Source organism: Wyeomyia smithii, chromosome 3 (genome assembly GCF_029784165.1).
Source record: "Wyeomyia smithii strain HCP4-BCI-WySm-NY-G18 chromosome 3, ASM2978416v1, whole genome shotgun sequence".
Taxonomy (NCBI): Eukaryota; Metazoa; Arthropoda; class Insecta; order Diptera; family Culicidae; genus Wyeomyia; species Wyeomyia smithii.
The window spans coordinates 37977695-38004274 of NC_073696.1; the positions used below are offsets into that span (position 1 = coordinate 37977695).

Consider the following 26580-nt stretch of genomic DNA (forward strand, 5'->3'; position numbering starts at 1 on the left):
GCTTTCGATGTTTTCGGTATTTCAATTTACACTTCTATTACAGAATACACTAAGGTCGCTTTTTACGCGGTTTATTTTTTATGGGATTCCGGAGTATACGCGTTTTTTTTACTCGGATTTCACGCGGTTTTTTCACGCGGATACCGAAAGTTACGCGGTATTTTTTTTACGCGGATTTTCGAATTTCTTCACTCGGAATGCGGAATTTACGCGTTTTTTTTACGCGGATTCCGGAATTTACGCGGTTTCTTTTTACGCGGCACGTATCCCCCGCGTAAAGCGTGATTTTAGTGTACAGGTCGGACTCATTCAATATGACTAGTTTAGGCAGAAGCAGGATCTTATATAAGTCAAGTAGTTTCCGCTTTGATAGGTCTTTAATTCTATCGACCTTAGGAACTTTCCTTCTTTGCTTGGGGACTTTCAAGTTCGACTCGAGGCACGATGCTGACCTAACAAGCCAGTCGTCGCATGTTCGAATCTTGGCTGGTGGAGACCGTTAGAGTCAATAGGAACGTGGCGCTAGGCCCGCAATTGTATTGTACACTAACTAGCTGCAAAGTCTCTGTCGAATAAACAGCTGGTACAGTTAGCAATATCCTATCCGCCGCTCCGCTGGTCATATATCAGTGCAGCAGCATTCTATTTTAACTCGTGTGCAAACAAAGGAGATCTTCAATACTTGCTGTCGATGGTAAAAACAGTTTTTCTCAAGAAGATGGTTTCGGTTATTTCAAATGATTGAAAACAGGTTCAAAAAACTATGAGTTGTTCAACAAAAATAAAACATTTTTGCAACGGTATGAGTTCAATTTTTATTTTATTTCATTTTTGGTAATCACTTAACAATTGTGAGCGGCAAAATTCAAGAGTTTTTATTTTTATTAGTAAGCCACATAGGCTTCGCACTCATTTCCATAGTATGGTTCATATAATGAGTTTGACTTGATCAGAATTTAATGAGACAACACTGTTAATCTTGATAACGTGAGTATTGTTGAATTTGAGAAACAAAAATTTTGGTTTTTAAAAAATTGGAGTTTTGATGTTTTTGAATTTTTGGTGCTTATTCGCGATGAATTCGTACCGTGTTAAATAAAATTGTGTGGAAAAAAAAACACTACAGGCACAACATTGTCAACTGTACAATTTTTTCGCGTGTTGTTGAATATATCATTAAAAAGGATTTATGGAAAACTGAGAATGAAAACCTTACCTTGTAGTTTATCATTCTTTTTTACAGGAATCTTTTGCTTTTTTTTATATACTAAGCACTAACAATAATATTGGCAACCTTATGTTAGTCGGATACTGAGATAGAAGCAAATTGATAAATATTTTTATACGCAAAACAAAACACCGGAAAGAGGATAAACTGAGGATTGTTTATTAACACTCTCTTTTTTTTTCATCCACGGGATAGTGATGATAAATTTCAATTGCAACGACTTTATAGATATTTAAGTACAGGTTAAACCTTGTAATTGAAGACATTTCAGATTCAATTGGTTACAATTTGCCCGAATCATAGATTCACCAAACCTGAATAAAACCCAAGATAATGTGTCGCAATCAAAAGAGTTTCCGGAAATCCACTCTTCTATTGTCGGATAGTTGAGCCAAGCGATTCGCAATCCAAACCACTTACAAACTCATATCATCCGTTCAGGCGTGGAGCTCCAAACAAAAATCTGATTTTATACACTTTTGAGCAATTTAACGATACAATCACGCAATGATTCCCAAAAATAGTACCAATTCCCCTTCCGACGTTACTGTTGCTGCTGCTGCGTCATTCCAATCATTTCTCTTCCCGCGGAAAGCCAACCGAAAAATTAGGAGGAAAAAGAAGAGGAAAAGCAATTAAAAAGGGAAGATGATTTCTACCATTTTTATTTATGATTTTATCGTTTTATGGCCTCCCGTGCCTTTTCGGTACAGTGTGTAATGAATCTTCTTGCCGTACCTATGCCGACCGACTGCCGGCTGGCGGGGAGGCATTAGCCAGCGAAGATGAGGGAAGGCGGATGGGAGAGAGCTCATCTTCTTGATTCGAGTCTTCCTAGAGATGCCCGGTAATAACCTTCTCGCGGGCTTTGCCTAATCACATATATCTAACGGCAGCGGGAATTACACGGTGCAGTCTTGTTCAATTTTCCGCTTTTCTCGCCAAGCCACCAACCAACCAGGCTGAGTGGTCTAATGGTTGTGAACTATTGCCACTGAATTACTCGAGTATACGTATTAAGAATTGTGGATAATGATTAGATTTTTTTGTTTTGTAATTATCGCTGGTAATATTTTACTTCTTTTTTTTCTCGGATGTGCGGTAGTGCGAACACACGCGCTTAGCAATAAGGTGGTATTGGAATCCGGAACTGAAACGATTATGTTCACCGGCTGAACGAAGAATGCTCTTGCTTACCAGGTCGAGCAAAATGCTTCGAATAGATTTGCGTATTATCGGGGAACCTTGCCGAGAGGTCAACCGTCTGCTATGTTCACTTACTGCTGACGGTTTGACTAGAACGGTAAACTTACTAAATCAGGTAGTAGCAAGATAACGGCACTAGAGCGTTGCTGCTGTGCATCATGAACGCGCACTGACAGCAGCGGTGCATTGGCTACGAAGGTCGAATCTATGTACGACGGATAGTTAATAAACGACGCGGGTGTCCGTGATAATGACTGACTGACGCACTATAGGGTGGCTTGCTTTACGATGAATTCTAATGCAATCGTAAACTCAGTACCTAAGAATTTTTAACCAAAAAGTAAAAGTGGCAAACCACGCGGTAACAAACCATCCAATAACTAAAGCTTAGATTTTCCTCAGTTTGAAAGTGCAATCGTACAATCGTTGCGTGCGTTCTGGTCACTCCATCGTCGCTGATCTGTGTTCGCACTAGTACCGAACACAGAATCATTACACTTCCCGTGAAGCAGAAGGTGCAACACATAATCAGCTCGCCGTTTAATGGATGGATCTGTCATCGGTGCGGTGCTGATTTGATTTTCATACCTTCTGAAGGTGCTGCACTGTTTGGCAGGTGTAAGTAAGTTGCAATTGAACCAATGATTTCAATGTTTTCTGCGGGGGGTAATCATGTGCGGCAATTTCCCAAACTCCACTTCCAGCCTTCTACGCGGTGCGCGCTCGCTTGCTGACCAAAATCGCTGCTAAGTGCTTTGCCATCACGATTCGAAGGTGATTGTTTGCTTCCGAATTTCTCGCGCTCGGATCAATCGCTTGGCTGGCCCGGATGAAATCGAGATAGGAGAATTCGAACAGGAAGAAACGGTTTGGAGGTTGTGATGCTGTTCTGGGGGTTATTGCACCAAGGTTCAGGTCATTGACGAAATAATTGCCACTACGGGGTGGAAAGCGCGCTTGCAAGTGCTGGGCTATGGAGATGCGTTGATCGGAGATCGCCGAACGGTTCTCTTTATTTGGGTATTTTCGTGGGGTCGTAAAACTTGCAAGGAAGTACCTGCAAATTCGTTAATCGTCTCGTTCTGCACGTTATCGCGCTGGCGTTTATTATTCTGTGTTAACGGTACAAAGCACCGTATGTCAAGAGGATGTTGGCCTGTAATTATCCGGGAAGTACCCATAGCTAAATGCTGTGCATTGGACTGTTCTATCAATTTCTGTTTATACCTATGGCATGCAAATAAATTGCTCCAAATAATGCCGTTTGTTCAACTCGAGGTAAAGTGGAATGGAAATTCCGCTGTCTTACTATGACGATCGCGGTTTGATCTTCATTATATGCACAGAAAGTTTGCGTAAGTAAAATATGATATAAAAAAAATCTGAAACTTAGACGATCAGAATTATTTAGAAAAAAATTTTTCGGAAAAAAATTCGCAAGTTGACCGTATCAGGTGGCGATCGCCCCAGAAGACTAACAGAACAATTTCTTAACAATTAGCAAATGTCTTCGATATTGGATTGCTAGTTACAGTTTTCATTTTCTTTAGTGGTTATTGTTTTTCAAATATTGCAAGCACCAGAAATTTGAAAACGCTTCAAAAAATTTTTCAATGTAAATGGATGACAATATAGAGAAAATTTGTACCTCATAGCTTGAAATGTGCAATAGATAATAAACCATAGCTGGAAAGCCGTTTTCAAGTCATGTACATCCAATAAGTAAATTGGTACCTGAAGCGAGCATTACACGCAGCAAATATTTTCGTTAAATGGCGGATTTATGTGTTTGATCGTGTAATATCAATTTTTTTTAAAATAAAAGCTTCAATTTATTTGTTAAAAAGTAGGAGGTTGTATCCAAGACACGACCGCATAAATGACGTAGCACTACGTACACTATTAACAAATGCATTGAGTGTTTCATCACCCTAATAACACAACTGTTTTTATCAAAGTTTTATAGCGCTTTTTTGGCTGTATTGAGCGCAATAAAACTTTGATAAAATTATTATTTTTACTTTGGTAATGAGTTATAATGTCTACTAATGAAGGGTTGTGAATTTCGTGAACCGGATTCAGCAGTTAGCAGATCGTGCCGAGCAGGGCCGGATTTAGACGCTGGGGGGCCCGGGGCAAATTTGTTTGTGAGGCCCCCTTTTCTTAAAACATTAAGAGGTAACGTTCTGGAAGGTGACGAGCAAAAAAAAAAGGTCGCCCTAGGACTAGGGGGGCCCCTTCAATCAAGAGGCCCGGGGCATTTGCCCCCCCTCAAATCCGGGCCTGGTGCCGAGTTAAAAACTTTACACAGCACACGCACACAAATCATACCAAATCATAGACACACACATCATACCATATCATTATACCATACACACATCATACCATATCATACACACATACGCACATGATACCATATCATACACACAGCAAGCAAGCGACCATTCAGAGGACGTTATTTTATTTCAACAAGGCTTGACTATTTTCAATAGTGCAATAGTTCGTAGAATTAAACAACATTTTTCTTTATTTGGGCAGATGCGTGTATAATTTTCCAATCGATTGCTGCAAGAATGAAGAAAATCGGTTGAAAACCAACCGACCTATAAGCATTTGAAAAGGGACAAATTTCGTCCCAGTTTTTCAGTTTGCATCCCTGTGTGGTATGCTAAAGTAAAACGTTGTTCTACGTCAAAAAATTTGTGCTGTCGTATTTGCTAAACAAGAAATTGGGCTAATATTCACATCGTTTAATGTCGTTCTTGCTTAGGTCGTTTTCGTTTTCGCGGTGTTGCTACCCTTTTTCCGTGCCATACTTTGCAGTTTCAAATAAAACATTTTCAGTGTCATTGCATTGGTATGCGTAAAAATGGGATAGCTGTCAATTCGTTTTGTTTTGGTCAATATCGCATTCGTCATTTTGTCTCGTTTCGATTTCATGTGTCCATCTCGCAAATGTGCTGAGAAAAAATTTACCTGACACTTTACCACGTGGACCGAAAACCAAAACAATCCAGTTTTGACACATACGTGTGAATGTGTTGGTAACTTCCTACAGTACACTCTGCTTTTTTCGGGTGTCATCAGTGACAGAAAAAGTGTAGGGAGAGACAGAAAAAGGGTAGCACGAAAAATCAAATAAAACATTTTCGGTGTCAAAAGTGTCGTTTGAGTGTAGCTACACCGCGAAAACGAAAACGACATTAGGGAGTTCACCACTGAGCGAATAGATTTTGCATTATGTCTTTGTTCATATTAAAATTTGGTATGAACAAATTACAGCGAATGGATTCCAGTGCGTCACATCAACTTAAATATTTGGATTTTTAATCACGTTATTCCTTGTAGAAACCGATATGAATTCAGTAAACGTTTGTGTATTGAATATTTTTTTAAACCCGTGAATCAGAGCGACCCGCAATAAATAATTTAATGCAATCCAAAGTCAGTGTAATTGGCGTAGTCAGAAAAATTTTGCGTTTTGAATTTATAGATATTCAAATACTTAAATCAAGCTCTGAAACAGGCTTATTATAAATTATTATAAAAGAAAAAATCAATTTAAATCTGAATTTTATTATAGTACTTTGTAGGTAGCTCTCGCTAGTAGTGAGTGTTTGAAGAGCCTGAATTATTTGCACCCTTTCGAAAATAATGATTTAATGTCGCAAATTAAAATCTCTTAGCGGTGAGTTGGTGAGCTGGCAGTTCAAATGTAAATTTTGAAAAGAAAAACGATACTTGTTGGTAGCTCTGGAAAGAATCGTTTTGACCTCGGTCATGCTAACTGAATAACAATCTTCTATTGATGAAGAAATGAAATATATATTATATATTCTATCTTCTAAACATATAAAAATGCAGTCCTGTTTGTCTGTCTGAATAGCCTTCTGGGACTTATTTTTCATTTTAATGTTCATTTGGTATCTCAAACTTGATTTTAATTAAGGTGGTTCATTTATTTCTACTAGGGTGATTCCAAAAACAATTGAAGTGAAATTTATTGTTATTGAATAGGAAAAAGGCAATCACAGCAGAAATCTTGTGTCATTGACGTTGCGTTGCTCGTGCACAGCAGAAATCTTATGTCATTGACGTTGCGTTGCTCGTGCCATGATAAGCAATATTTATTTAATGGGAACAAGAGTACAAAGAGTTTAGCACAAAACATAACAGTTCGTGTAACGGAGGGTTAACAATGTTAAAATTTTCTTTATCTTTAAATATCACAAAAATTTCAAAGTTTTCGTAAATGCCACCACTCTTGCGGAAAACTGGTCGGTCAATTTTTGCGGGATATCAATTATATGATGTCAAACAGGCAAATAAATATGACCATTTTTCCTACTAAACCACTTCAAATTAAATTTTAATTGTGTTTGGAGCCACCATAGTAAAAAATAAATGAACCACCCCAGTGAATGTCGAGTTTGAGATACCTAATGAACATCAAAATAATTTACATCTGGTTTAGAACTAGTTGTTAGTCATTTTAGAAACCAGTTCTAAAAAATATGTTCCATATTAAACCTTCGGTTGCCTTGAAAACGGCTAAGTCCCAAAAAGTCGATTTTCGATCAAATTTTTTTTTTTCGAGATAACACCAGATCTTGTCGTTTTATGCATTTTTTTTGACATTTGGAATCGAAACAAAAAAAAAACGATTTTCCCAATTTCCTGCAAATAGGGGGAGCGAGGGTGTGCAATTTTTTTTACGTTATCTTACAATATAGGAAGGGGGTGAATTGATTATGTTACGTAGGAAAAACATTGTTAATGCAGCTGTTTAAATAACAATGTTCATGAAAGTGTGGACTATAAAATTCATATAAAGAAAATTACGGAAGAACGATTAACTCGAATTACGGACAGAAGTGGAAACAAAGTATTGTGTTTGCTTCAGGATGATAAAACTAAAATAAAAATCTCTATATGCTGCCAGTAAGTTCTTACTAGTGGGGAGTGGGGTATCCAAAAGTCTTACGATGTCTTACAAGGAAGGGAGAGGGGTTAAAACGTGGAAAAATATGCTTACGTAATTATTAAACGGCCCCATACGCTCATTCTGCCTTCGCAGCGATGCAAACTTTCACCTTTAATAGATGGAGTGCGCTGTTTGATTTGACGCTTGTCATTTGTATGGAATCGATCCAGAGATGCCAGTCTTTTTGATATGATGTTTTTGCTGTTAGTGTCAGTAGGATCGTAGCGCTAGCCCCGCAATTGTCCTGTACACTTAACAGTTGGCTGCGAAGTCTGTGTATAATAAACAGAAGGTCGAGTTCCGAATCGGAATGTAGCACCAAGGAAAGAAATACTGTGCATACTATGACTTCGCGCACGCTATATTACTTTAGCGATGTTTATGCTGTAGATGCTTATCTACTTCATCGACTTTATGCAATGGATTGGCCCAGATCACATAATTTCGTTAATAATTAGGTAAGTCAATCATTTATTTCACTAACATGATTCTTACTGAAAATTGACTCTGGTGACACTCAATATTAGTTTGAAAAGAGTGAAACTGCTGTTGTATCATTTTCATTTTACAGTGTCGAAATTTCGCAACACTGCTCAATTGTCAAAGACTTGTGATTGTTTCGGTGTATAAAAAGGCAGTTTTACAGTGGCTATGATAAATAGTAACTCTGAACATCTGACAATCAAAATAAAATTGAGCTCTCTGATTTCACAGTAATTCGACTGCACATAATTTACAGCTAAAAATTGAACACTATCACTCCACTTCAGAAACCTGAACCAACTTGTGATAAAAATTTATATAAACGTTGATACTTGAAGGCAAATTCAAAGCAAAGATGTTCTCATTTTTTACATCTGATTAGTTAAGAGTTTTCGTGTTTTTCGCACGGTCAATTTTATGTGACATGCTTACGTGTTACACTTTTTTTAACAGTTTTTCTTTGTTTGCTATACCTGAAAAACCGCGAATATTAGACAAAAAACAACATGTGAAATCGTGAATGTTTAAAATTATTTTCTTCTATTGCTTACCTACGGCTGTATTTGCAGAACCTGCAAATCAAAAATAGAAAAATTTGCCTCATTGGGTTCGTACGTCAGCGCTACAACAATTGAGGTATTGTTATTACTTATATTTTTTCCTAAATAGTCATTTTATTTAGGCCTAATCTTCGATAATATGTATCCTTTTGAGTTGCATAAATCTGCGAGGGAAAGGCTATTTACAACCGAAATTCTGCGCAACAGCTTTGTAACCTACATGCGTCAGCGATTTTCGCTGCTCTGCCCTACCCAGATTATTTACTCTCTAGTGCTGGTATATTGATTAACTCGCCACAAAGCAGGTAAACCCACCTAATCATTATCCCTGTTGTCATGCAATGATAAGATAGCCAAATTGGATTATACTAGTTATGTTTGATCGGCCGATGTCTTGAAGGGTCCACACAGAGTCAGTATATAGAGTAATGATATGATGGCCTGGAGACCCCGCTATCCCCCATATGAAATCAACCATCATCCGGTTTGCGTGTTGTACGTAGCTATTGCAACCTTATCAAATTATTTACTTATTGCTGGTGAATTTTTTGCCGTTTGTATTATTGTTATTTCTATCGATTTTAGATTGAAACCGTCTCGCAGCTTTTATTCATCGAGAAATGTTTCCATTTTAGTGACAAATGTTCAGAGATATTTTAACGTTATATGTCTTCTGAGGAGACAGCTAGCAATGCTTTTCCAGGAATGCCACCCAACAATCTCCAAAGGAGACATTTATTTTCGACCAACGCGACGCGGTGTTAGTCTAGAAAAAGATACAGACTGGTGCGGGAATTCATAATCCAATTAGTCACCCGGCGAATGCTAAAGCCAGAGCTAATAAATCCATCACATAATCTAAGAAATTGGCGATAAAAAGCGAAACTTTAATCATTGGACGGTGCGTGGCGTGACCCTCCAAAGACACTGAAGCACCCTGCTGCTGCTCCACTGCGTCTAAGTAGGGAGGGTCGAATAATAATTTTCTTGACGATTTCACTGAGACTCCCCCGAATCTAGAAGATTTTTTTCCGTTAATTCAATCGCTATGAAAAGGCGGTATCACTAGAGCTGTGTGCTCACGTTGAAAAATGTCCCTCCCCTCTCGTCTTGACAACCCTATCGGTTTGCTCCCTATCGAAGTTGACTTTCGCGCTGCCCAGGAATATGACTAGATGACTCAGATTACTGTTCGCAGCTATATTTTGCTTTCCAGAGTTCTCTGTCTCTGTCAGCTCGCGGTCCGGTCATATTTTATTATAGTATTATTCTTGTTATTTTCGAGTTTTTAGACGCGTATTTTAGTACGCGGCTCTCCAACAAGCCATCGAGCAGAAATAGAGGTGGACCGACGACGGTCCGTTTCTGAGTGCATATAGTGTGTGTGTGCGGGGGGTTTGGAGGTTAGAAATCATATCTTTTGCCTCGGAGCTCGGGTATTCTTTCGCGCTGTTGTTTGTTGTTTTTCACTACCCGATCCAACCCAGGCCAAGTATTTTCCGCATCGTCACAGCATCGCCCCAGCTAGCCAGACCGAGAATTTCACTTTCTGTTCGTTCGCGCGATGACAGCTAAGGCCTATCCATAACATCCGAGACTTGATGGCTTGTTTAGCTGATGATGATAGGTTCTTGCTTCGGGCAACCACGGGAAGCAGTGCGGATCAATAAAATGATACGATGCCATAAGTTTAACTTCTTCATCTTATTTGTAGTTAAAATATCGACAAGATTTTTGCACTCATGTTGTTAATTTATTCGAACATTTGTTTAAATTTGTTGTTATATGATTGAAAACTGAAGAGTTTACTGTAAAAAATATGGTTAAAATCACGAAGTTTCGAATTTCTGGGAAAACTTATTATGATTAGGACATTTTGTTTCAAAGTTTTATTTCACTGCGAAACTGGCATTAGCAGCAACATTCTTCCATGATACAGTATCAAAATTGCAACTCCACTCCAGTGAAGTTTTTGTTACCCAAGTCGATACGAGCCGGACAGGTAACAATATCAGCTGCAGCAGCATAGCAAAAATTATGTTACGCTGTGCGGATTGGGCAATCGAAACGCCACCCTCGCAGTTTCAGTAGGTACCTGCGCGGGTTTTTTTCGTTGTTGTGCTCCTACGTAAAAGGTATACTTTTTTTTGCTCCAGTTGTTCGTCCGCTTCGTAGTCCGGTTGAAAACTGTTCATTCCATACACACACATTTTGTGTTCGGTTCAGTTCTTTTAATTGACTCGCACGTCGTTTAGCCTGGACTTGCTGAACTGATTATACGGAACAACCGACACAGAGGGACAGAAAGAGAGCGAGAGATAGCTAGGGCAGCAAATGTTGCACAGTTATTGAAAAGGAAGGACAACGGATTCCACTGATTGCTGGTGATGTGGGGTGGGGGTGTGACGGTGTGGTTACACAGGGTACAGATTATCCTTTGTTCTATATTTTTCATTTCATTAATTTTTCAACTTGTTATTGCCGGTTCACAGACGCTAGTTGCTGGCTGGCCAGCGATGGAAAGGATGAATGACTGCCGGCGTGTTTCTGTTTATCGTTGTTATTGTTCAATCTTGCTCCAAACTGTGTTCAGTATCAAGCTTCAGAAATTGTATCCTAGTAAGGTTTCCTTCAAGTTTTGATTTTATACTGTTTCAAATTGTGAGATACGTGAATTTGCTGTATATGAAGGCATTGCATTTGGCGGAGCTTTTTCGATTTTCCTCAATTTAGTTGCTTTCGTTTAAAATTCCATTATTTTCGATTCTGGGTGGATGAGGCAGGCGATACGTAGTTATTCGTGTGTGTTTATTTTTTAATGTTCTTATCATACCCAATGTTTAGTTATTTATTGCATCGAAACGAAAATGTACTGTTCGGCAAAATTTAAATCCTTTTGTTATTTTGATCTGGTTCGAGAGCGATATGATGAGGCATTGGAGAAGAGGAAGCGTGTGTATGTGTGTGTACGTGAACGTAGGATAGGCTCGAAATGGAATTAACAGAATTGAAAAATCACTTTATGATGGGGTTTTAAAATAGTATCACGCTTCGCTGAATGCACAATCTAGTGTGAAATTCTTTGTATTGCTTTTTTTTTCATTTTACAGGTGATTAAAATTTACGGATATATACTTGCAGGCTTTTGCAGAATGTTTTCAACATTCTTTGTCAGGAATGTTTCGAACATTCAACTTGTTTTGTCATGTTTTTTTTTTCAAGAGAATTTCAATTATATAGTTATTATGTTATTGTGTTATAGTTTTATTGTGTTAGAGTTTTCATTGTGTTATAGTTATTATGTTAATTATATAGTTATTATGGTAATGGTCATTCTTGCGATGCAATGTTTTGTTACCTTGGTCAAACCGATAGTATGACTTTTACGCCGATCTCGTTAGTATTCACACATTTTAAATTATAAATTGAGGGATTTTTTTATTGTCAATTCATAATTTTGAGCTCTAATATTAAATCTAATTTATCTGGGCTCACAAACAAAACCGCGGAATCGCAAATTCATAAGAAATACTGTATGAAATCTAACGTTGGCTTAGTTCTACATTGTTTCTATACAGTTTAAGAATGATCAGAAAATTAAATTAAAATTGTAATGTTCTAATAAATTATATTTACAAAATTAAACATACCATAATGAACTTTGGAAAACTGTTTCAGTTATTTCACAAATTGAAGTAAAGATTTTTTCTATCCACTCTTGTCTAATTTTCCAAAAAAAATAGAGGAGCTCGTAGTATCAAGGTTACAGAGTTCGCTTTGACAAGCGATTGCTCATGAGATCGAATCTCATTAGAATCAGACCTTTCGGTATCAGAGGGAGTTTTAGACATTGGTTTATTCTCAGGCTCTTTTCCATCCCCCTACTTGACTCTTCCCTCACGTTGAACTCCAATAAAATCTAACAGTTGAAACCAGGCAGACATGAAACGTGCAGAGGAAAGGTTAAAAGTACAGAAATCCGTCACCACGGTGACAAAGTGACCTTCCTTTCCGTTATAGTCAATAGAGATGCAGAGGTAAACTCGGTCTCTAGCAACAACTATTGCAGTAGTTCCTTACTTCTTTCCCTAACCGATCGTGAGGACGTAACCGGCGCTATTATCGATCTATACAAAGCGGAAGCTACTAAATTGTTGTACATTGAAGATGACAAATTAATCCCAAATAATCCCAAATATGCTATGTTTTAGCGCAACTCCACTAGCTCAGATCCATCACGGAGGAGCAACTACGAAATGTGCGGTCGTTCAAGCTCAAACTCTTGAATATTTTTCTAACAAATAGGAAATGGAAAAATGTCCAGTATTTGCATTCACATTAGTAACACAGGAATGCTAGCGAAAAAAATGCTTACCAGTGAAAGCGAAAATTGTATCTGTAATTTTTCCATTTTTTTTCAATAATAATTTTACAACAGATTTTGGTTTTTTCTGAGGTTAATCTTAAAAAATTTGGTAAATAGCTTTTACGCCAAATATAATAAACATTGTGCAATCGTGTGGTCGAAAATTGTTTAACATTGAAATTTTCCCAAAATGTTTAGATTTGAACGCTTTAATGCCAAGAAATGCATGGACTAGTGGATACTAAAACTGTTTGGGATTTATATATATATATATATATATATATATATATATATATATATATATATATATATATATATATATATATATATATATATATATATATATATATATATATATATATATATATATATACGAGTTTGGTATCTATATATTTCTTATAGTTTAACGCATATTTCAATTTCACTTTTTCGAACTTTTAACATCTTCCTAAGCAATGCTGGAATTTCACATGCTAGCTGATTATGTCAATAAATTACCAAATTATTTTAAGATACAGATCAAACAAATGTCCTAAGTTTATTAAAAAAAAACAAGTGGAGTTCTGAAAATATAGGGTTTTTTGACGTAGAACTACGTCTCCGGGCAACCATTATAAGGGTACAAATGGAAAAACTGAAAGCATCGAGAGCGTTACAAAAAATGTCCACTTTCAAATGCTTAAAACTCAATCAGTTTCCAACGGATTTCCTTTATTCTTCCAGCAATCGATTGGAATATTGGCTCTGCGTCTACCAAAATGCGGCGAATTGAGATTTTGTGATGTTAGCTGTTGTACCATTGTAAAATGTGGAGCCCTGTTGAACGCATTCGACCAATCGAAGCTGAAATAATGGCTACTTCCCCAGCACAGCCGACGGTAATGTTTTCAAACCAAAAATTCAAACCGATTTTCGTTGTCGTTTCACTCGTTCCAGACACGCCTACCGGAAGTTTTACTCTCAGTAGTCACGTATAAAAGCTAGCATGCAAAAATTTAGTCTTCCAGAGGTGCAAATGCAAATGTTAGTCTGTCGCGTCTGCCTTCAGCTATTTAGCCACTGCTAATAGCTTTCAGTGTGCCGGTAGCGTATTTGTATAATCGTTATATCTTGTTTACTTGCTTACTAAATCAAACAAACTTGTCACTATTGTGAGAAATACCAAAGCATTTTAAGTTCACCGAATCATAATTAAAAAAATTAATATTTGCTTCAATTATGATTCGGTTTTTCTTGTCACTCACGAAAACTTTACAACAGCGATAACAACTGCGCAAAAAAGTGTGTAACTGAGTTCTTACTTTTCTCTATGTTCATTTCTCGACTGCGGCCGGTGTAGCTATCGAAACGCCTATCGGAAGTTTAACTCTCAGTAGTCACGTCTAAAAGCTAGCATGCCGAAATTTGGTCTTCATTCTATAGCCGACTGCTGCAGCAAGAGGATGGTTAACTCTTACTGGGTACCGGCTCGACCCGCAGCCATTTTAGCGCACCAGGGTTGAGCAGGCGACTCATTCGACGGCATTCGTATCGCCGTCTTTACGGTTTATTCGCTTTTACCTTTAGAATTTTAGCCACTGCTAGTAGTTGTGCAATAATGGAAATAAAACGATGAATCGAAAGCGATAATTCGATAAGATGGATTTTAAAATGCTACACATTGACATATATGAATGTGTAAAAAGCTTTTTTTATGTAGAACCACGTTTCTCAGAAGGGGGTGTAAAAAAATTGAAGGCGGGAAAGGGGACGGAATTTGCCTCTTTTTAAGTAAGTTAGTTAGTTGTCAATAGATTTCCTTCGTTATTGTAACAATCGATTGGAAAGTTACCTGAGCATCCGCCAATTGCAGAAAACTGTATTTTGGTCATGAAAACTATTGCACTATTGCAAATATCGACAGAATATTATATAATACACTCTTCAGGTTATATGAGAGTCTTCTTTAGGCTCAAACAAATATTATATCAAATATCAATATGCAACACGCAACAGCATGGCGGAGAGTGCGGCATCCCATGCTATTGGGTTCCATCTGACACGAACAGAGTTTCGTTCTCCAGTCGCAAAGGTGCAATATGCAATACACAACAGTGTTAAAATTGATACTGAGCTAAGAGTGCACTTCATCTTTGGCAACCTGCTTTCATCCTCCACCAGAAAAAGAAATTGGTTTTCATTTCAAGCCGCTACACGATAGGGTTATATTGCTGCGTGGGTGAGGAAATACTTGCCAGCACGAGTGGGATTCGAAAGAACACTTCAAAAAAGTCTCTAAAAAAGGTTAAGCTTCTTCAAATATCTGTCTAAAATAACCATCGGGAACAGAAAGCGAGTTCGTTATTGTTACGGCGAAATCCATGAATTACGCAACGTAAAAAAACTGAAATTTTCGAACCCCCACTCCCCATGTAACAAAACACAACGCCAACACCTACCTTGTCATAAAATTACGTGACGCGGCAGAAGAATTTCGTACACGGCAATACCATGTTTGAAATGCTTTGTTTTGGTTTGGAAAAAGGAAGAAAAAATAGTTTTCGGTTAGAGAATGTTTTCGTCGTCGAGAAAAAGCCACTGATATTTTTGACTAGTATTATAATCTAGTTGAACGTTGCTCGGAATTGATTGTCCCCTAAGACGCACAGTTGCAAATGCATGCATATAACGTTATAAACTGCTGCGTGGCTGAGAGCTAAATATCTGCTATCTGCTCTATCTGTTGTAGCTTTGCACACAATGATGTGACTATAAAAAGCAAATTATGATTTTGCTTTTTTGATATGACTCGAACTTCTGTGGCTTGATTTTTCACTACTTCGTATTCCCTAGTACTTTCCGGATAACATTGTCAGAGCCTACGGAGCCATTCTCCGTTATCACAACCAATGATCCTAGCTACTGAGAAAAAACCATTTTCCATCATCAGACTGTTTATAGCAGCAGGGATGGGGGGGGGGGGGTGGTCGAAGGAAATGGTTCTGAGTTTTTCACCCCATAACTGCTCGACAGCGCACCAGGGTGCCCACCCAAATGAAAAGATTCTAACTATTTTGATTCTTACCTCGTCAAAAGATTGGAAAATTTATCTATTTTTAGCATCCAGAAACGACAGGAACCTGAAACTACATCTGGTTCCTGTAAATTTGGATTTTCGGGACCATGTTCTAGTGAGACAAATTAGTACAATTGTCAATAAAACCGATCAGCATTGGTATCAAATTTTATCAAATCACTCCATGAGCTGATTTTCGTTCTTTTTGAGTCCATCCGATGAGTTGTCTCCGAAATGGTCATTCTAGAGCAGATTCCTGATCTTGAACATGGTACCAGAGATCTGGATTTACGGAAACCATGTGGGGACCAACAATTCTTTAAGTCCCGTATACTAATATTTTACAATCTTTTAGCCGGTCAAAATCCAAAACCGCTCAAGGATGAAAAAAGTTAGAAACATTTCATTTTAGTGGATTTCCCGGTACCCTGTCGAGCACCTACAGGTTTTAAAATTGCCGAATACATAACAGTTAACCTAGTTTGCGACTAACAAATGAAGAATTAAATTTGAACTAGTTATATACCTTGTTTGAAGATATACTGTTTTTATTTGAGTGTTGCACAAAATTTTAGAGTAACATTATTTTCTGTTCTTCAGTTAATGGTTAATTAATATTGTTCATCGTTACGAATCATCAACATATTCTGACTCCAACGAACCGCATTCGCAACTCCTCAGTACTCTACCGGAATGGCTTTGCTACCACATTGTAGTTAGCCGGCGTTGAAGCGTTCCAGTCAATTTTGGGTCAGGATTTGTTTACTATCGCGACTATCCAACTTTCCAAACAGCACCGCAGAATTGCTCTGCTCCGCTCATTAAAAACACTAAATCAATGACCTACGACAAAAACCACTTGTAGCGCACGGCTGCCAACGAAAAGACGGACCGACGGTTGGTTGGGTTACCTACGGCGGCAGCAGCAGCGGCGGAAAAAACCCAGATGTGCGCGTCTGTCGACGATTTTGACCCGACTCACGTGTTACTACCTCAGCTGGGCGCCAAATTACTTGCGTGGGGCTGGCTGTGGTGCTGAGCACACACGGGCATCTGTAATGTATTTTCGTTCGACAGTTGGCCGTACGTCACGAGTTTTTGGTTCCTGTGAGTAACGCATGTTTATGTTGAAGTTTGAAGTTTGGTCTACCCTGTGAGAGCGTGGTTAATGATACTCAAGTACCTACACACGCGCAACCCTTGGTTTCTCCAATCTAACGCTTTTCCTGAACCACCACGGTACTAATTGTGCCTTAATTACCACCACTCTCGTGTTTGATAAGTATATTTGTATTTAAAAACATCACGTTTGTTGTGTTTTTCTGCTAGAAAATTTCTACCAGACAATTTTATCCATAATTATTATGCTCGAATATGTGAGAGATCTTTAATAATAATTTCGCATGGTTAAGACTAGAGGTTCAAAAAAAGGATGTCATCTGTTTTGGTTCGGGATCAAACAATGCATGCTGTACATAAAAACCGTAACTGGGTTTTTGTTTGAGGTTGATTCCACCACTTTGAGAAATGTAATAATTTTTTAATGAGCCTAGATAACTGTGATAAAAGTGTATGCTAAACATAAAAAATAAGCGTCTGTCATCTAATGCTTAATCGATTAGTTTCTTTCAGTAGAGTCCGGTGACCACAGGACCACCGCATGGCAAAAAAGGCATTCACGCACACACACAAACGTACATTGAACCTCTTTTGGTTGCGCACCGCCTAACAAATGGATGACGATGATGATGGCGGAAAAATGCAACGATGGATCTGCTAACAAAGTGCAACAGCGAGATAGAGGCACAAAAGCTTCGCAGGATCCTCTTCCTTTCCTTTCGAAAACCCAGCTCGCGTTCGGTTCGGCATTCGTTTTCAGCTCTGTATAACGGAAAGATACATCACGGGAGAGAGCGTTAAACTTGTTCGAATCAAAATCCCGAATGCGGAACATGTGGTTGAAAATTCGTGCTTCCTTCTCTGCTTAGGTGCTACCGCTTCGCGGGTTTGTCCTGTTTCATTTTATGGGCACTTTTTGTTGTTTAATCCGCTTTTTGGTGGGGTACGGCTACGGGTGTTTTGCATCTTTTTTTTCACCTCGCAACATTCAATGAACGCAGTTTCTTCGCGGGAGGCCATTGATCTCTGGTGGATAAACCGCTCTGGCTTTGTTTTTGTCAAGTCGCGTGCAGATTTGTGATTAGAATGTTGCTCAATGCGATTGACGTTGTGTACAAATGACTAAATAGATGATTGTTGTGGATGAGAAGTATGAAGTAGTTTATAGGTTCGACAATGGATAAAACATAGGCTGTTTCTTTTATAGGTTTGTATGCCTACTGAAATTGGCGATAATTAGTTCTTCGTTATTTGAAAAGGAAAGTAACAATTTTTAGTTGAATGTCTAGTAAATCTGTTATAATACCACTAGAAATAAAAATTGAACAAACAGTAATTCACTATTTTTTTTGTAAAAAAATGTATGAAAACGAAAATCCTGCAAAAGGGTAGCCTATTCATCTAACCTAATCTATTACTCCTGCCCCAAAAGTGACACCACTCAGATAACAACAGCTATTTGGCGTCCATGCTGCGGTTGGCTTTGGTTTTGTTTTGCGTGTTTAGAACTCCACCACCGAAAGTACAACCAGTGGCAACATCCGGAACAAACCACACACAGAACACAGAATCGGATCCGGGTGTTGATGAGTGCGCCAGCTAGCTAGCCGGTGCACATAAAAGCGCTACTACCGACTGTTGCATTCTACTAGCAGTCAGCAGCATCGGTGGGTGGGAGTGATGAGCGATTGAAAATCGTTTCCCCCCTGGTCGGTCGTAGTCCGAAGGTACCACAAACACGGTTCGATTCAGCAACAGTTTTCCGTGCCCCTTCGTGTCTGCAGTCCGGAACATGATATCAATATTTATTTTTCGACGGTGTTTAAATTAGAATCGTACGAACATATAGACACATTTGTGTACGGGAAGGTTAGGAAGGTGTCAATCCTCGTCTGAGCGAGACCGAAGTACAATCAACTGGTGGTGGCACATAGGGTTGGGTTTTTTTACTGGTTCAATTTAGGAAGAGTGAAATATTTTTGCAAGCGGTAAACGCAAAATTCAATTTTGGTTTCTGTCAGGTTTTTTTTTGCTTTCTGCCGAGGTCCGAGTGTTCGTCCATTTGGTGATGGCGAATCCAGTTGTACAGGTGGTACTATGCAATTATTAACATATTTATGGTTTCACGTTTGCGGTGGGGACGACGACGGCGAGGACGTGGATGATGATGATGCTGATTGGGACCGGTCCTTCAGGTCGCGGGGGCATGCTCCGAAAAATCTCTCGTCCCCGCCTCCGGACCGGTGGCTCTGCAGGGTCGTCAATTTTGGACTGTGTGTGTGTATGGAGTTAGTATGTATCCGAGCCGTATGTTTCTGCGAGCAGATGGCTTTTTGGTGGCTTCTATGGTCGTCGAGAATTGATTTTTTAAATCTCCCTTGATGTTGCTGGGGATGCGATTGTTTTCGAGCGGTGCGATTGTTGTTGTGTTTGTGATGGTGTACTTCCGAACCTGTATGTGTGCGGGGCTCTGACTATGGGTCGGCAAAAGGTGTTTCTCGTGATATTTTCGATATGATTTTAATTTCCTTCTTCTTGTCTTTTACATCAATTTCAGAAAAAGCAGGCTATCAGTCCCCATATGGCGGCATGGACAATGGCGTGGTGAGTAGTGTTTTTTTTTTGTCTTGTTTCCTCTTCACAACAAACCCGAGTTCATCAAGAGCTGTACATTGTGGGGTTGGGATTGGGACCATGCCTGATGCAGCCAGCCAGAATCGACGCGCAGTGTGCAATCAAATTTGTAGGTTAAGTATAGGTTCATGAGCGAATAAAACGATTCCTGTGCCTGGTGCAATGGTTCGCCGGGGTGGTTATTTCTTAGGAGCATAATGAAACCTATATTGGCTGAAGTTGGGAATGCAACAGGGACAACAAACCCTGACTGGCGGTGATAATAAGAGGGAATTTTGGGTTTTCTGTTCAACGGGAGTCCCGAGCATTGCGCTTTAGGTATAATTCTTTTTGGCGATACGCATATGTCAAGCTGCAAATGACTATAGCTTCATTTTTTCATCTGGCGTCATTTACTCGAAACTTGTCAATCACGTTTTTTTTGGAACAGACAAAAGGCGTTGCTTGTGACCTCGTGGTCAGCTGTACGAAGGTGCCTACCACCGCGTCAATCTGTGAACGTCAATCAAAATTTGTACTGTTTGAAAATGGCGTGTCAGGAACAATCGATTGATTACCACGTTGACAGTTCTTGTAAAATAGCGCTAAAACGAAACGCATAATAATTGGTAATTTCATGCAAATTGGTCTCCAAGTGTGTAATGATTACAGCAAACGGAAAGAAGAAAGAGCTATGCTGCACGATAGCAATAATCCTTAAGACTTTCAGCGGAAAAGAAATCCCAGGAACCGGGCATCTAAATGCACAAATTATTCTGTTGGGACAGAAAAAGAAACTCTAGAAGCGCAGGATGAGAAGCAAGAGGAGAACAAAAACCTAAATTAATCCACCTAGCGGTCAGACCCAGCCTTTCTCATTCAATCTTATTTGTGAAAATAGATTTACATGAACGCTTCAATCCAATAAATGTATATTCACTCTTTAGGTTCTAAAACATGGATGTTGTAATCTATACATATAAAAATGCAGTCCAGTCTGTCTGTCTGATCCATATAGGCTCAAAAACTACCGAACCGATCGACGTGAAAATATACGTAGGGGTTTTTAATGCCGATAAAGGTTCCTATGATAGCTTGAGACCCCTCCCACTCCTGGAAGGGAGGGGTCCCATACAAATGAAACAAATTTCAGCACAACTCAAGAACAAACCAAGCAAATAAAACCGAATTTGGCATGTGGATGTTTCAAGGGGTAACAAATATGTCCAGAATAGTTGGACTCCCCTCCTTTTTCTGGAAGTGGAAATGAAACACAAATTTCTGCACATCTCGAGAGCTAACCAACTCAATGGAACCATATTTGGCAGGTGAATGTTTTTAGTGGTAATAAATTTGTTCCATAATCGACCTCAGGCAACATTTTGGATTGTAAGATGGCGACTTCCGGTTTTAGGGAAACAGCCAAAAATGGCCTATTTCCACCCAATATAATAATATCCGGATCTAAAATGATACACAGGAGCTAAAATCGATCGAAATTGTCTTCAATTGCCATCATGAAATCCAAAACGGAGTCAAAATCATGAAATCCAAACTTCCGGTTTCTGAAAAACAGCGGCAAACGACCAAATACCACCCAATATGAGTATTTCCAGAACCATAATGATGCACTGGAGCCACAAATCGACTTCAGATAACATTTTGAATTGTAAGATGGCAACTTCCGGTTTCTGGGAAACGGCCCGAAATGGACGATTCCCATTAAAGATGGACAGAAGCTAAAAATTGATCACAGACACAATCTTGAATTTTAAGATGGTGATTTCCGGTGTCTGGCAAACAGCCGGAAATGACCAAATACCATTCAATATGAATGTTTTCGGAACCAGAATTACGCCCAGATGACAGAAATTGATTCCACAGGCAATTTTAAAGTCCAAAATGACAACTTTCGGTTTCTGAAAAACAGCCCAAAGTGACCAAATAACACCCAATATGAGTATCTCCGGAGCCAGAATGTTGCAAGAAGCTAAAAATTGACTTCAGACACCACTATGAATTGCAGGATGGCAACTTCTGGTTTCTGGAAAACAGCCAAAAATGGCTGATTTCCGTCTAACATGAGTATCTCCCTCCGGATCTAGAATGATACACAGCAGCTGAAATCGACCACAGACCCCATTTTGGATTCTAGGTTGGCGACTTCAGGTTTCTGGGAAACAGCCGAAAATAATCGAATAACACCCAATATGGGTGTTTCTTCAACCCGAATGACGCTCAGAGGCCAGAAATTATCTTATTATCTCTTACCGGTTTGTGAAAAACAGCCTAAAATAAACAAACACTATCCAATATGAGTATCTCTGGAACCAGAATGATGCAAGGAGCTAACAATTGACCTCAGGCGCCATTTTAAATTGCAAAATGCCAACTTCTAGGAAACAGTTGAAAATAACCGAATAACACTCAATATATTTTTATATATTTATACGTAATCGGATATTTACGTAATCGAGATGATGCATAGAAACCAAACATTGACCCTGGACACCATTTTGAACTTAAAGACGACCATACAACACTGATAGAACGGACACGTAAACGGGACCAGACAACAACACTTTTTGCTCTTACTTACTAGTGTAAAGACGTCCACTTTTAGTTTCTGGAAAACAACCAAAATAACTAAATACCTCCCAATATGGGTATTTCCGGTGTTAGATTGATGCCAGAAAATCTGCAGAAAATGACCGAATACCACCCAATATGAATATATTCAGAATTAAAACGATGTACAGAAGCCAAAAGTCGAGGATGTTGTCATTTCGATAAAACCAATCATTTTAAACGATTTGTTATTTTACTTTGATCATATCCTATGGCCGATTCGTCGTGCATTTGCAGATTTTAAACACGCAAAGAATCAATGAATTTGGAACGTTCAAATAGTATGATACCACATTTAAATTATGTTGAGGCCTCTATAGCGATCAAAGCAGGTGTAGTTTTCAATAGTCTTTGAATTTCTTTTCTTTCCATAACTTTTGAGCCACATAACAAATTGTTATGAAGTTTGTTATTTGTAAGTTTGAGAGATGACTCGTTCGTATGACACTAGTTATGTTCAAATTAGTCTTGTAATCTTTGAGATAATAGACTTTCGTTGTTTTACTAATAATTTAATACATAACGGTTGCTTAACTTCGATTATAATCAAATGAAATAGGAACGTACAGGGCAGCCAAAATTTTTTGAAACTACGTGTTCAATCATAATTCATCAGTTAACTCTTAACTAGCCCGCTCATCTGATAATAATATTGATCAAATCGGTTGTGTAGTTTCAGAGATAATGAAGTTTCGTGATTTTCACATTTCGGTACATTACAGACGAAATTACAGTCCGATTACAGTAAAATTCAATAGGGTGTTATGAGGCAGCTAGACTCATTATTTGACACTAATTTTGTGGAAATCGGGTCAGCCATCTCTGAGAAAAGTGAGTGAGTCCAAGTAGTCTTCGGAATATGTTCCTATTCATAGCTGGATTTCACATTTTTAAACATAACAGGCAAAGTAATGATCTGATTGTAAAACAAATCAATAGGGTCTTATGAGGCAACTAGACCTTCCATTTGACACTGATTTTATAAAAATCGGTCCAGTCATCTCTGAGAAATATGAGTGAGATTAAACAGTCCTAAAAACACGTTTCTTTTCATAACTTTTGAACCACATGTCCAATTTTTATAAAATTCAAAAGTTAAGGGTTTTCAAGGTAGGTCGTTCATTTGAAACCAATTTTGTTCAAATCGGTTATGTGGTTTTAGAGATAATGATGTTTCATGATTTTTACATTTTGATACATAACCTCTAAACTAAAAATCCGATTGCAATAAAATTTAATAGGGTCTTATGGGACAAAAAGACCTTCCATTTTTGCAATTAATTTCATGGAAATCGGTCTAGCCATCTCTGAGAAAAGTGAGTGAGAATAAAAATCTGCACATACACACACACACACACACACACACACACACACACACACACACACACACTGTATGTGTGTGTGTGTGTATGTGCAGATTTTTATTCACACACACATACAGAAAATGCTCTGCTCGTCGAGCTGAGTCGAGTGATATATGCCATTCGGCCCTTTGGAGCACTTTTATATCTTCGGTTTTGCAAGTGATTGCTATACCTTTCTAGGAGAAAGGCAAAAAGAAAAGAATAACACGAAGTACAGAGGACATGGCACGAGCCGTGCTATACAATCACACCGAAATCGTCAAAGTAGGAGAGTTTGGCTTACGGAAAGTCTAATTGGATTTTTGCTGACGGTTGAAGCTTCTTGCACCCTACGAGCTCCTTAAAGGGAATGTATGCGTGAAATTCATACATAAAGACGATACTGTGAACATTGAAAGATCGCTAGTTTGCGAGGGGCGAACCGTCTTTTCGTCTGATAGAAAATAATGATGATATAAATGCACCGGTAAAGACTACACGGCGGTGTTGAACCCCGAACTAGATTTACACGGAATAAAAGGTCCAACGGCGACGTACAATTAAGGAAACCATCTATGTACTTGATTTCGGTCTGAATTTCCTGCGTAATATCTTGCCGCTAAACGAGTATTTATTGTTTACTTCTTGAAAAGCCCGTCTAGAAGGGTTCGTCATTCGTTCGTTCTTTTTGAAATTGGTTATTTAAATCTAGATTTAAAAGTAGGACGATACTTCCGGAGCGGAATTTAATAACCAAAAAAAAAAGATGCATCGGGACACGGACCTGCTCAACGAATTGCATGCTGGGGACAAGATAGTTCTTTGTAATTTGGATGTTTCATGAAGTAAAAAATTGTCGTTGAAGTTTAACGGTCTTTTTTGTCAACGGAAATCCTGAGCGTCCGGATAAATCCTAGAGACTACAAAACACTACAAAAATGTTTTCTGCCTCAGAGGTTACATTTTGATTTGGTGTCAGATTGTATATCTCATCACGAATGCTTTCGGTTCTAGATATCACTAGTCAGCAAATATTTTGAACAACGAATTAATAATATTTCATTCTGATCACAGAAAGTTAAGTTGTTCGTTATAAAAAACAAGCCAGCTGTTTTTCGATTTCCTTAAAACTTAGTTCACCCTCGATGGAAAACGACACCTACTAACCCCACATAAAAATAAAATTTATCGCCATAGATTCAGCTGATACGCAGATTAGGCTCTATTAAAATAGTTTGATTTTATTGCTGGAACGTAAACTAAGGGAAAAGTGATTTTTTATGGCACTTCATGGTTCAGTGTAGGAGAGCGTAATTATGAAATAAGTAGGTGATCCGATCTGATCTCTTCATTAGACTAAGATTGTTTTTTTTATGGATGCCTATAAGTATCACCGCTTATGCTACACGAGGGTGTGTTTCTCGCTTAGTGTTCTAGGGGAGAAGCCAGCATCGTTGAGATTTTTATATTTTTGTGCGTTCCACCTGCAAACTTACTTGATGTATAATCAAATTTGGTTTTATTATCGCATGAGATATTATCTGCAATATTCAAATGGTACAGGTAAAGGTCACCATTGATTAATACCTACATTACAATTAACTCGGTACACCGCGTGCAAGGCTCTTTCCTCTCCCTCTCTTTCGATCCTAACTTGTACAATCCTTTATCTATTATGACCCCGCAAACCAAATAAAATCCATCATAAGTGAAGCACCGTTCTTTGTCGAGCGAGAGAGGTCTACGTTTTTTTTCAACTCGTAAATTTATTGGGTTCAGCTCAGATCATTTGTATTTTTTTTTCGATTTTTCGACCCTTCTGTACGGTGCAAGGCAGCGAGTTTGTCTCGCTTTGCATGTGCATGTGTATTTACGGCATGATTGCTGGTGCCTCTGGTTTGTTGGCTTTCTATAAGAAAACATCTGTTAACCTAAAATGCGGGCCCTTCAGCTTTTTCCACTTCATTTTATTATTTTTGTTCCGTTTTACTCATTCTCCGTATCTTCACCATATTTATTCCAAAACACTCACACAGACGCGCATCTACATTATCCGGCTGGCTCCTTCCTAACCTCATCAGCCTCCCGATGCCACCTCCACCAACTCTTCTCCCATACGGTATCGCCACTTTCTTGTCCTTACAACTCCTGTTTCTCCTGGCCGGGGTTTCATTTTATGTGTTATGCTGTGTGGTGCGCACTTACCTCCAGTGTTGTACCACGCGTTCCGATTGTACCGTTTCTTCGTTCTCGTGTTGTTCTTCCTCTGATTCGGTATATTTTTCTCCCCCTCTAGCTCAGGTTTCAGGTTGTTTTTTCTTTCTGTTTTGTTGCTCGTTGTTTGCATCCTACATCACCCAGTTACCTCTTCCGTTGCCGTTCACAGGTTGTGTGTTATGGCGCGCGCGGTTCACTACCATGCCGAACGGGTCCGGTCGAATTTCGTTACTAAACTGCCTGGGTTGGCTTGTTATTATTGTTGAAATGTACTAATGTGGCATTGCTTCGGTGCACCGGGCTGCAGCGGCGGCGCATACGAATGCTGCTGGCTTGCTTTCTTATTACATTATCCATACTTCTCCTGGTGGCGCGGCGCGGTTATGCGGTGGCTGCAAGCTAGCTGGCTGACAAAGTCCGCAGAAAAATCAAGCAAGCAATAAAAACTCATTTAATACTTCATTTGTGTATGCTGCTCTCTTTGGAGTTAGGATTGCCGTTTTAATGCTGCAGTCGATGCCGTTTGCGGGTGACCTTCTAGGTTGCTTACTTATTACTATCCTTTGTTTAATGGGTTGGATATTTGCACTAGAAGCGGTCTGCTGGATTGTTACAATAAACAGTTAAGCTGCCCAGCCAGCTCCAAAAAGAAATACGGAATTGGTGTTTGCGATCGAGAATAGCTGCACGTCCTCTTTCCACAGAGGGCGATGGAGACGCCATGTCCCAAATGTAAAATTTTTCTCCATAGAATTTTAATACTGAAAAATGCCATCTT

At 38.8% G+C, this 26580-nt stretch overlaps 1 protein-coding gene across 3 annotated transcripts in view; it reads left to right on the forward strand.

The window, feature by feature from the left end:
* The window catches only part of LOC129727382 (protein daughterless), a 65862-nt gene that overhangs the window by 15279 nt on the left and 24003 nt on the right, over positions 1–26580 (forward strand). For all 3 annotated transcript variants that reach the window (XM_055685186.1, XM_055685187.1, XM_055685188.1), the window contains exon 2: positions 19559–19605. In XM_055685186.1, coding sequence (XP_055541161.1) covers positions 19559–19605 — 47 coding nt within the window. The remainder of the gene's footprint in view (positions 1–19558; positions 19606–26580) is intronic.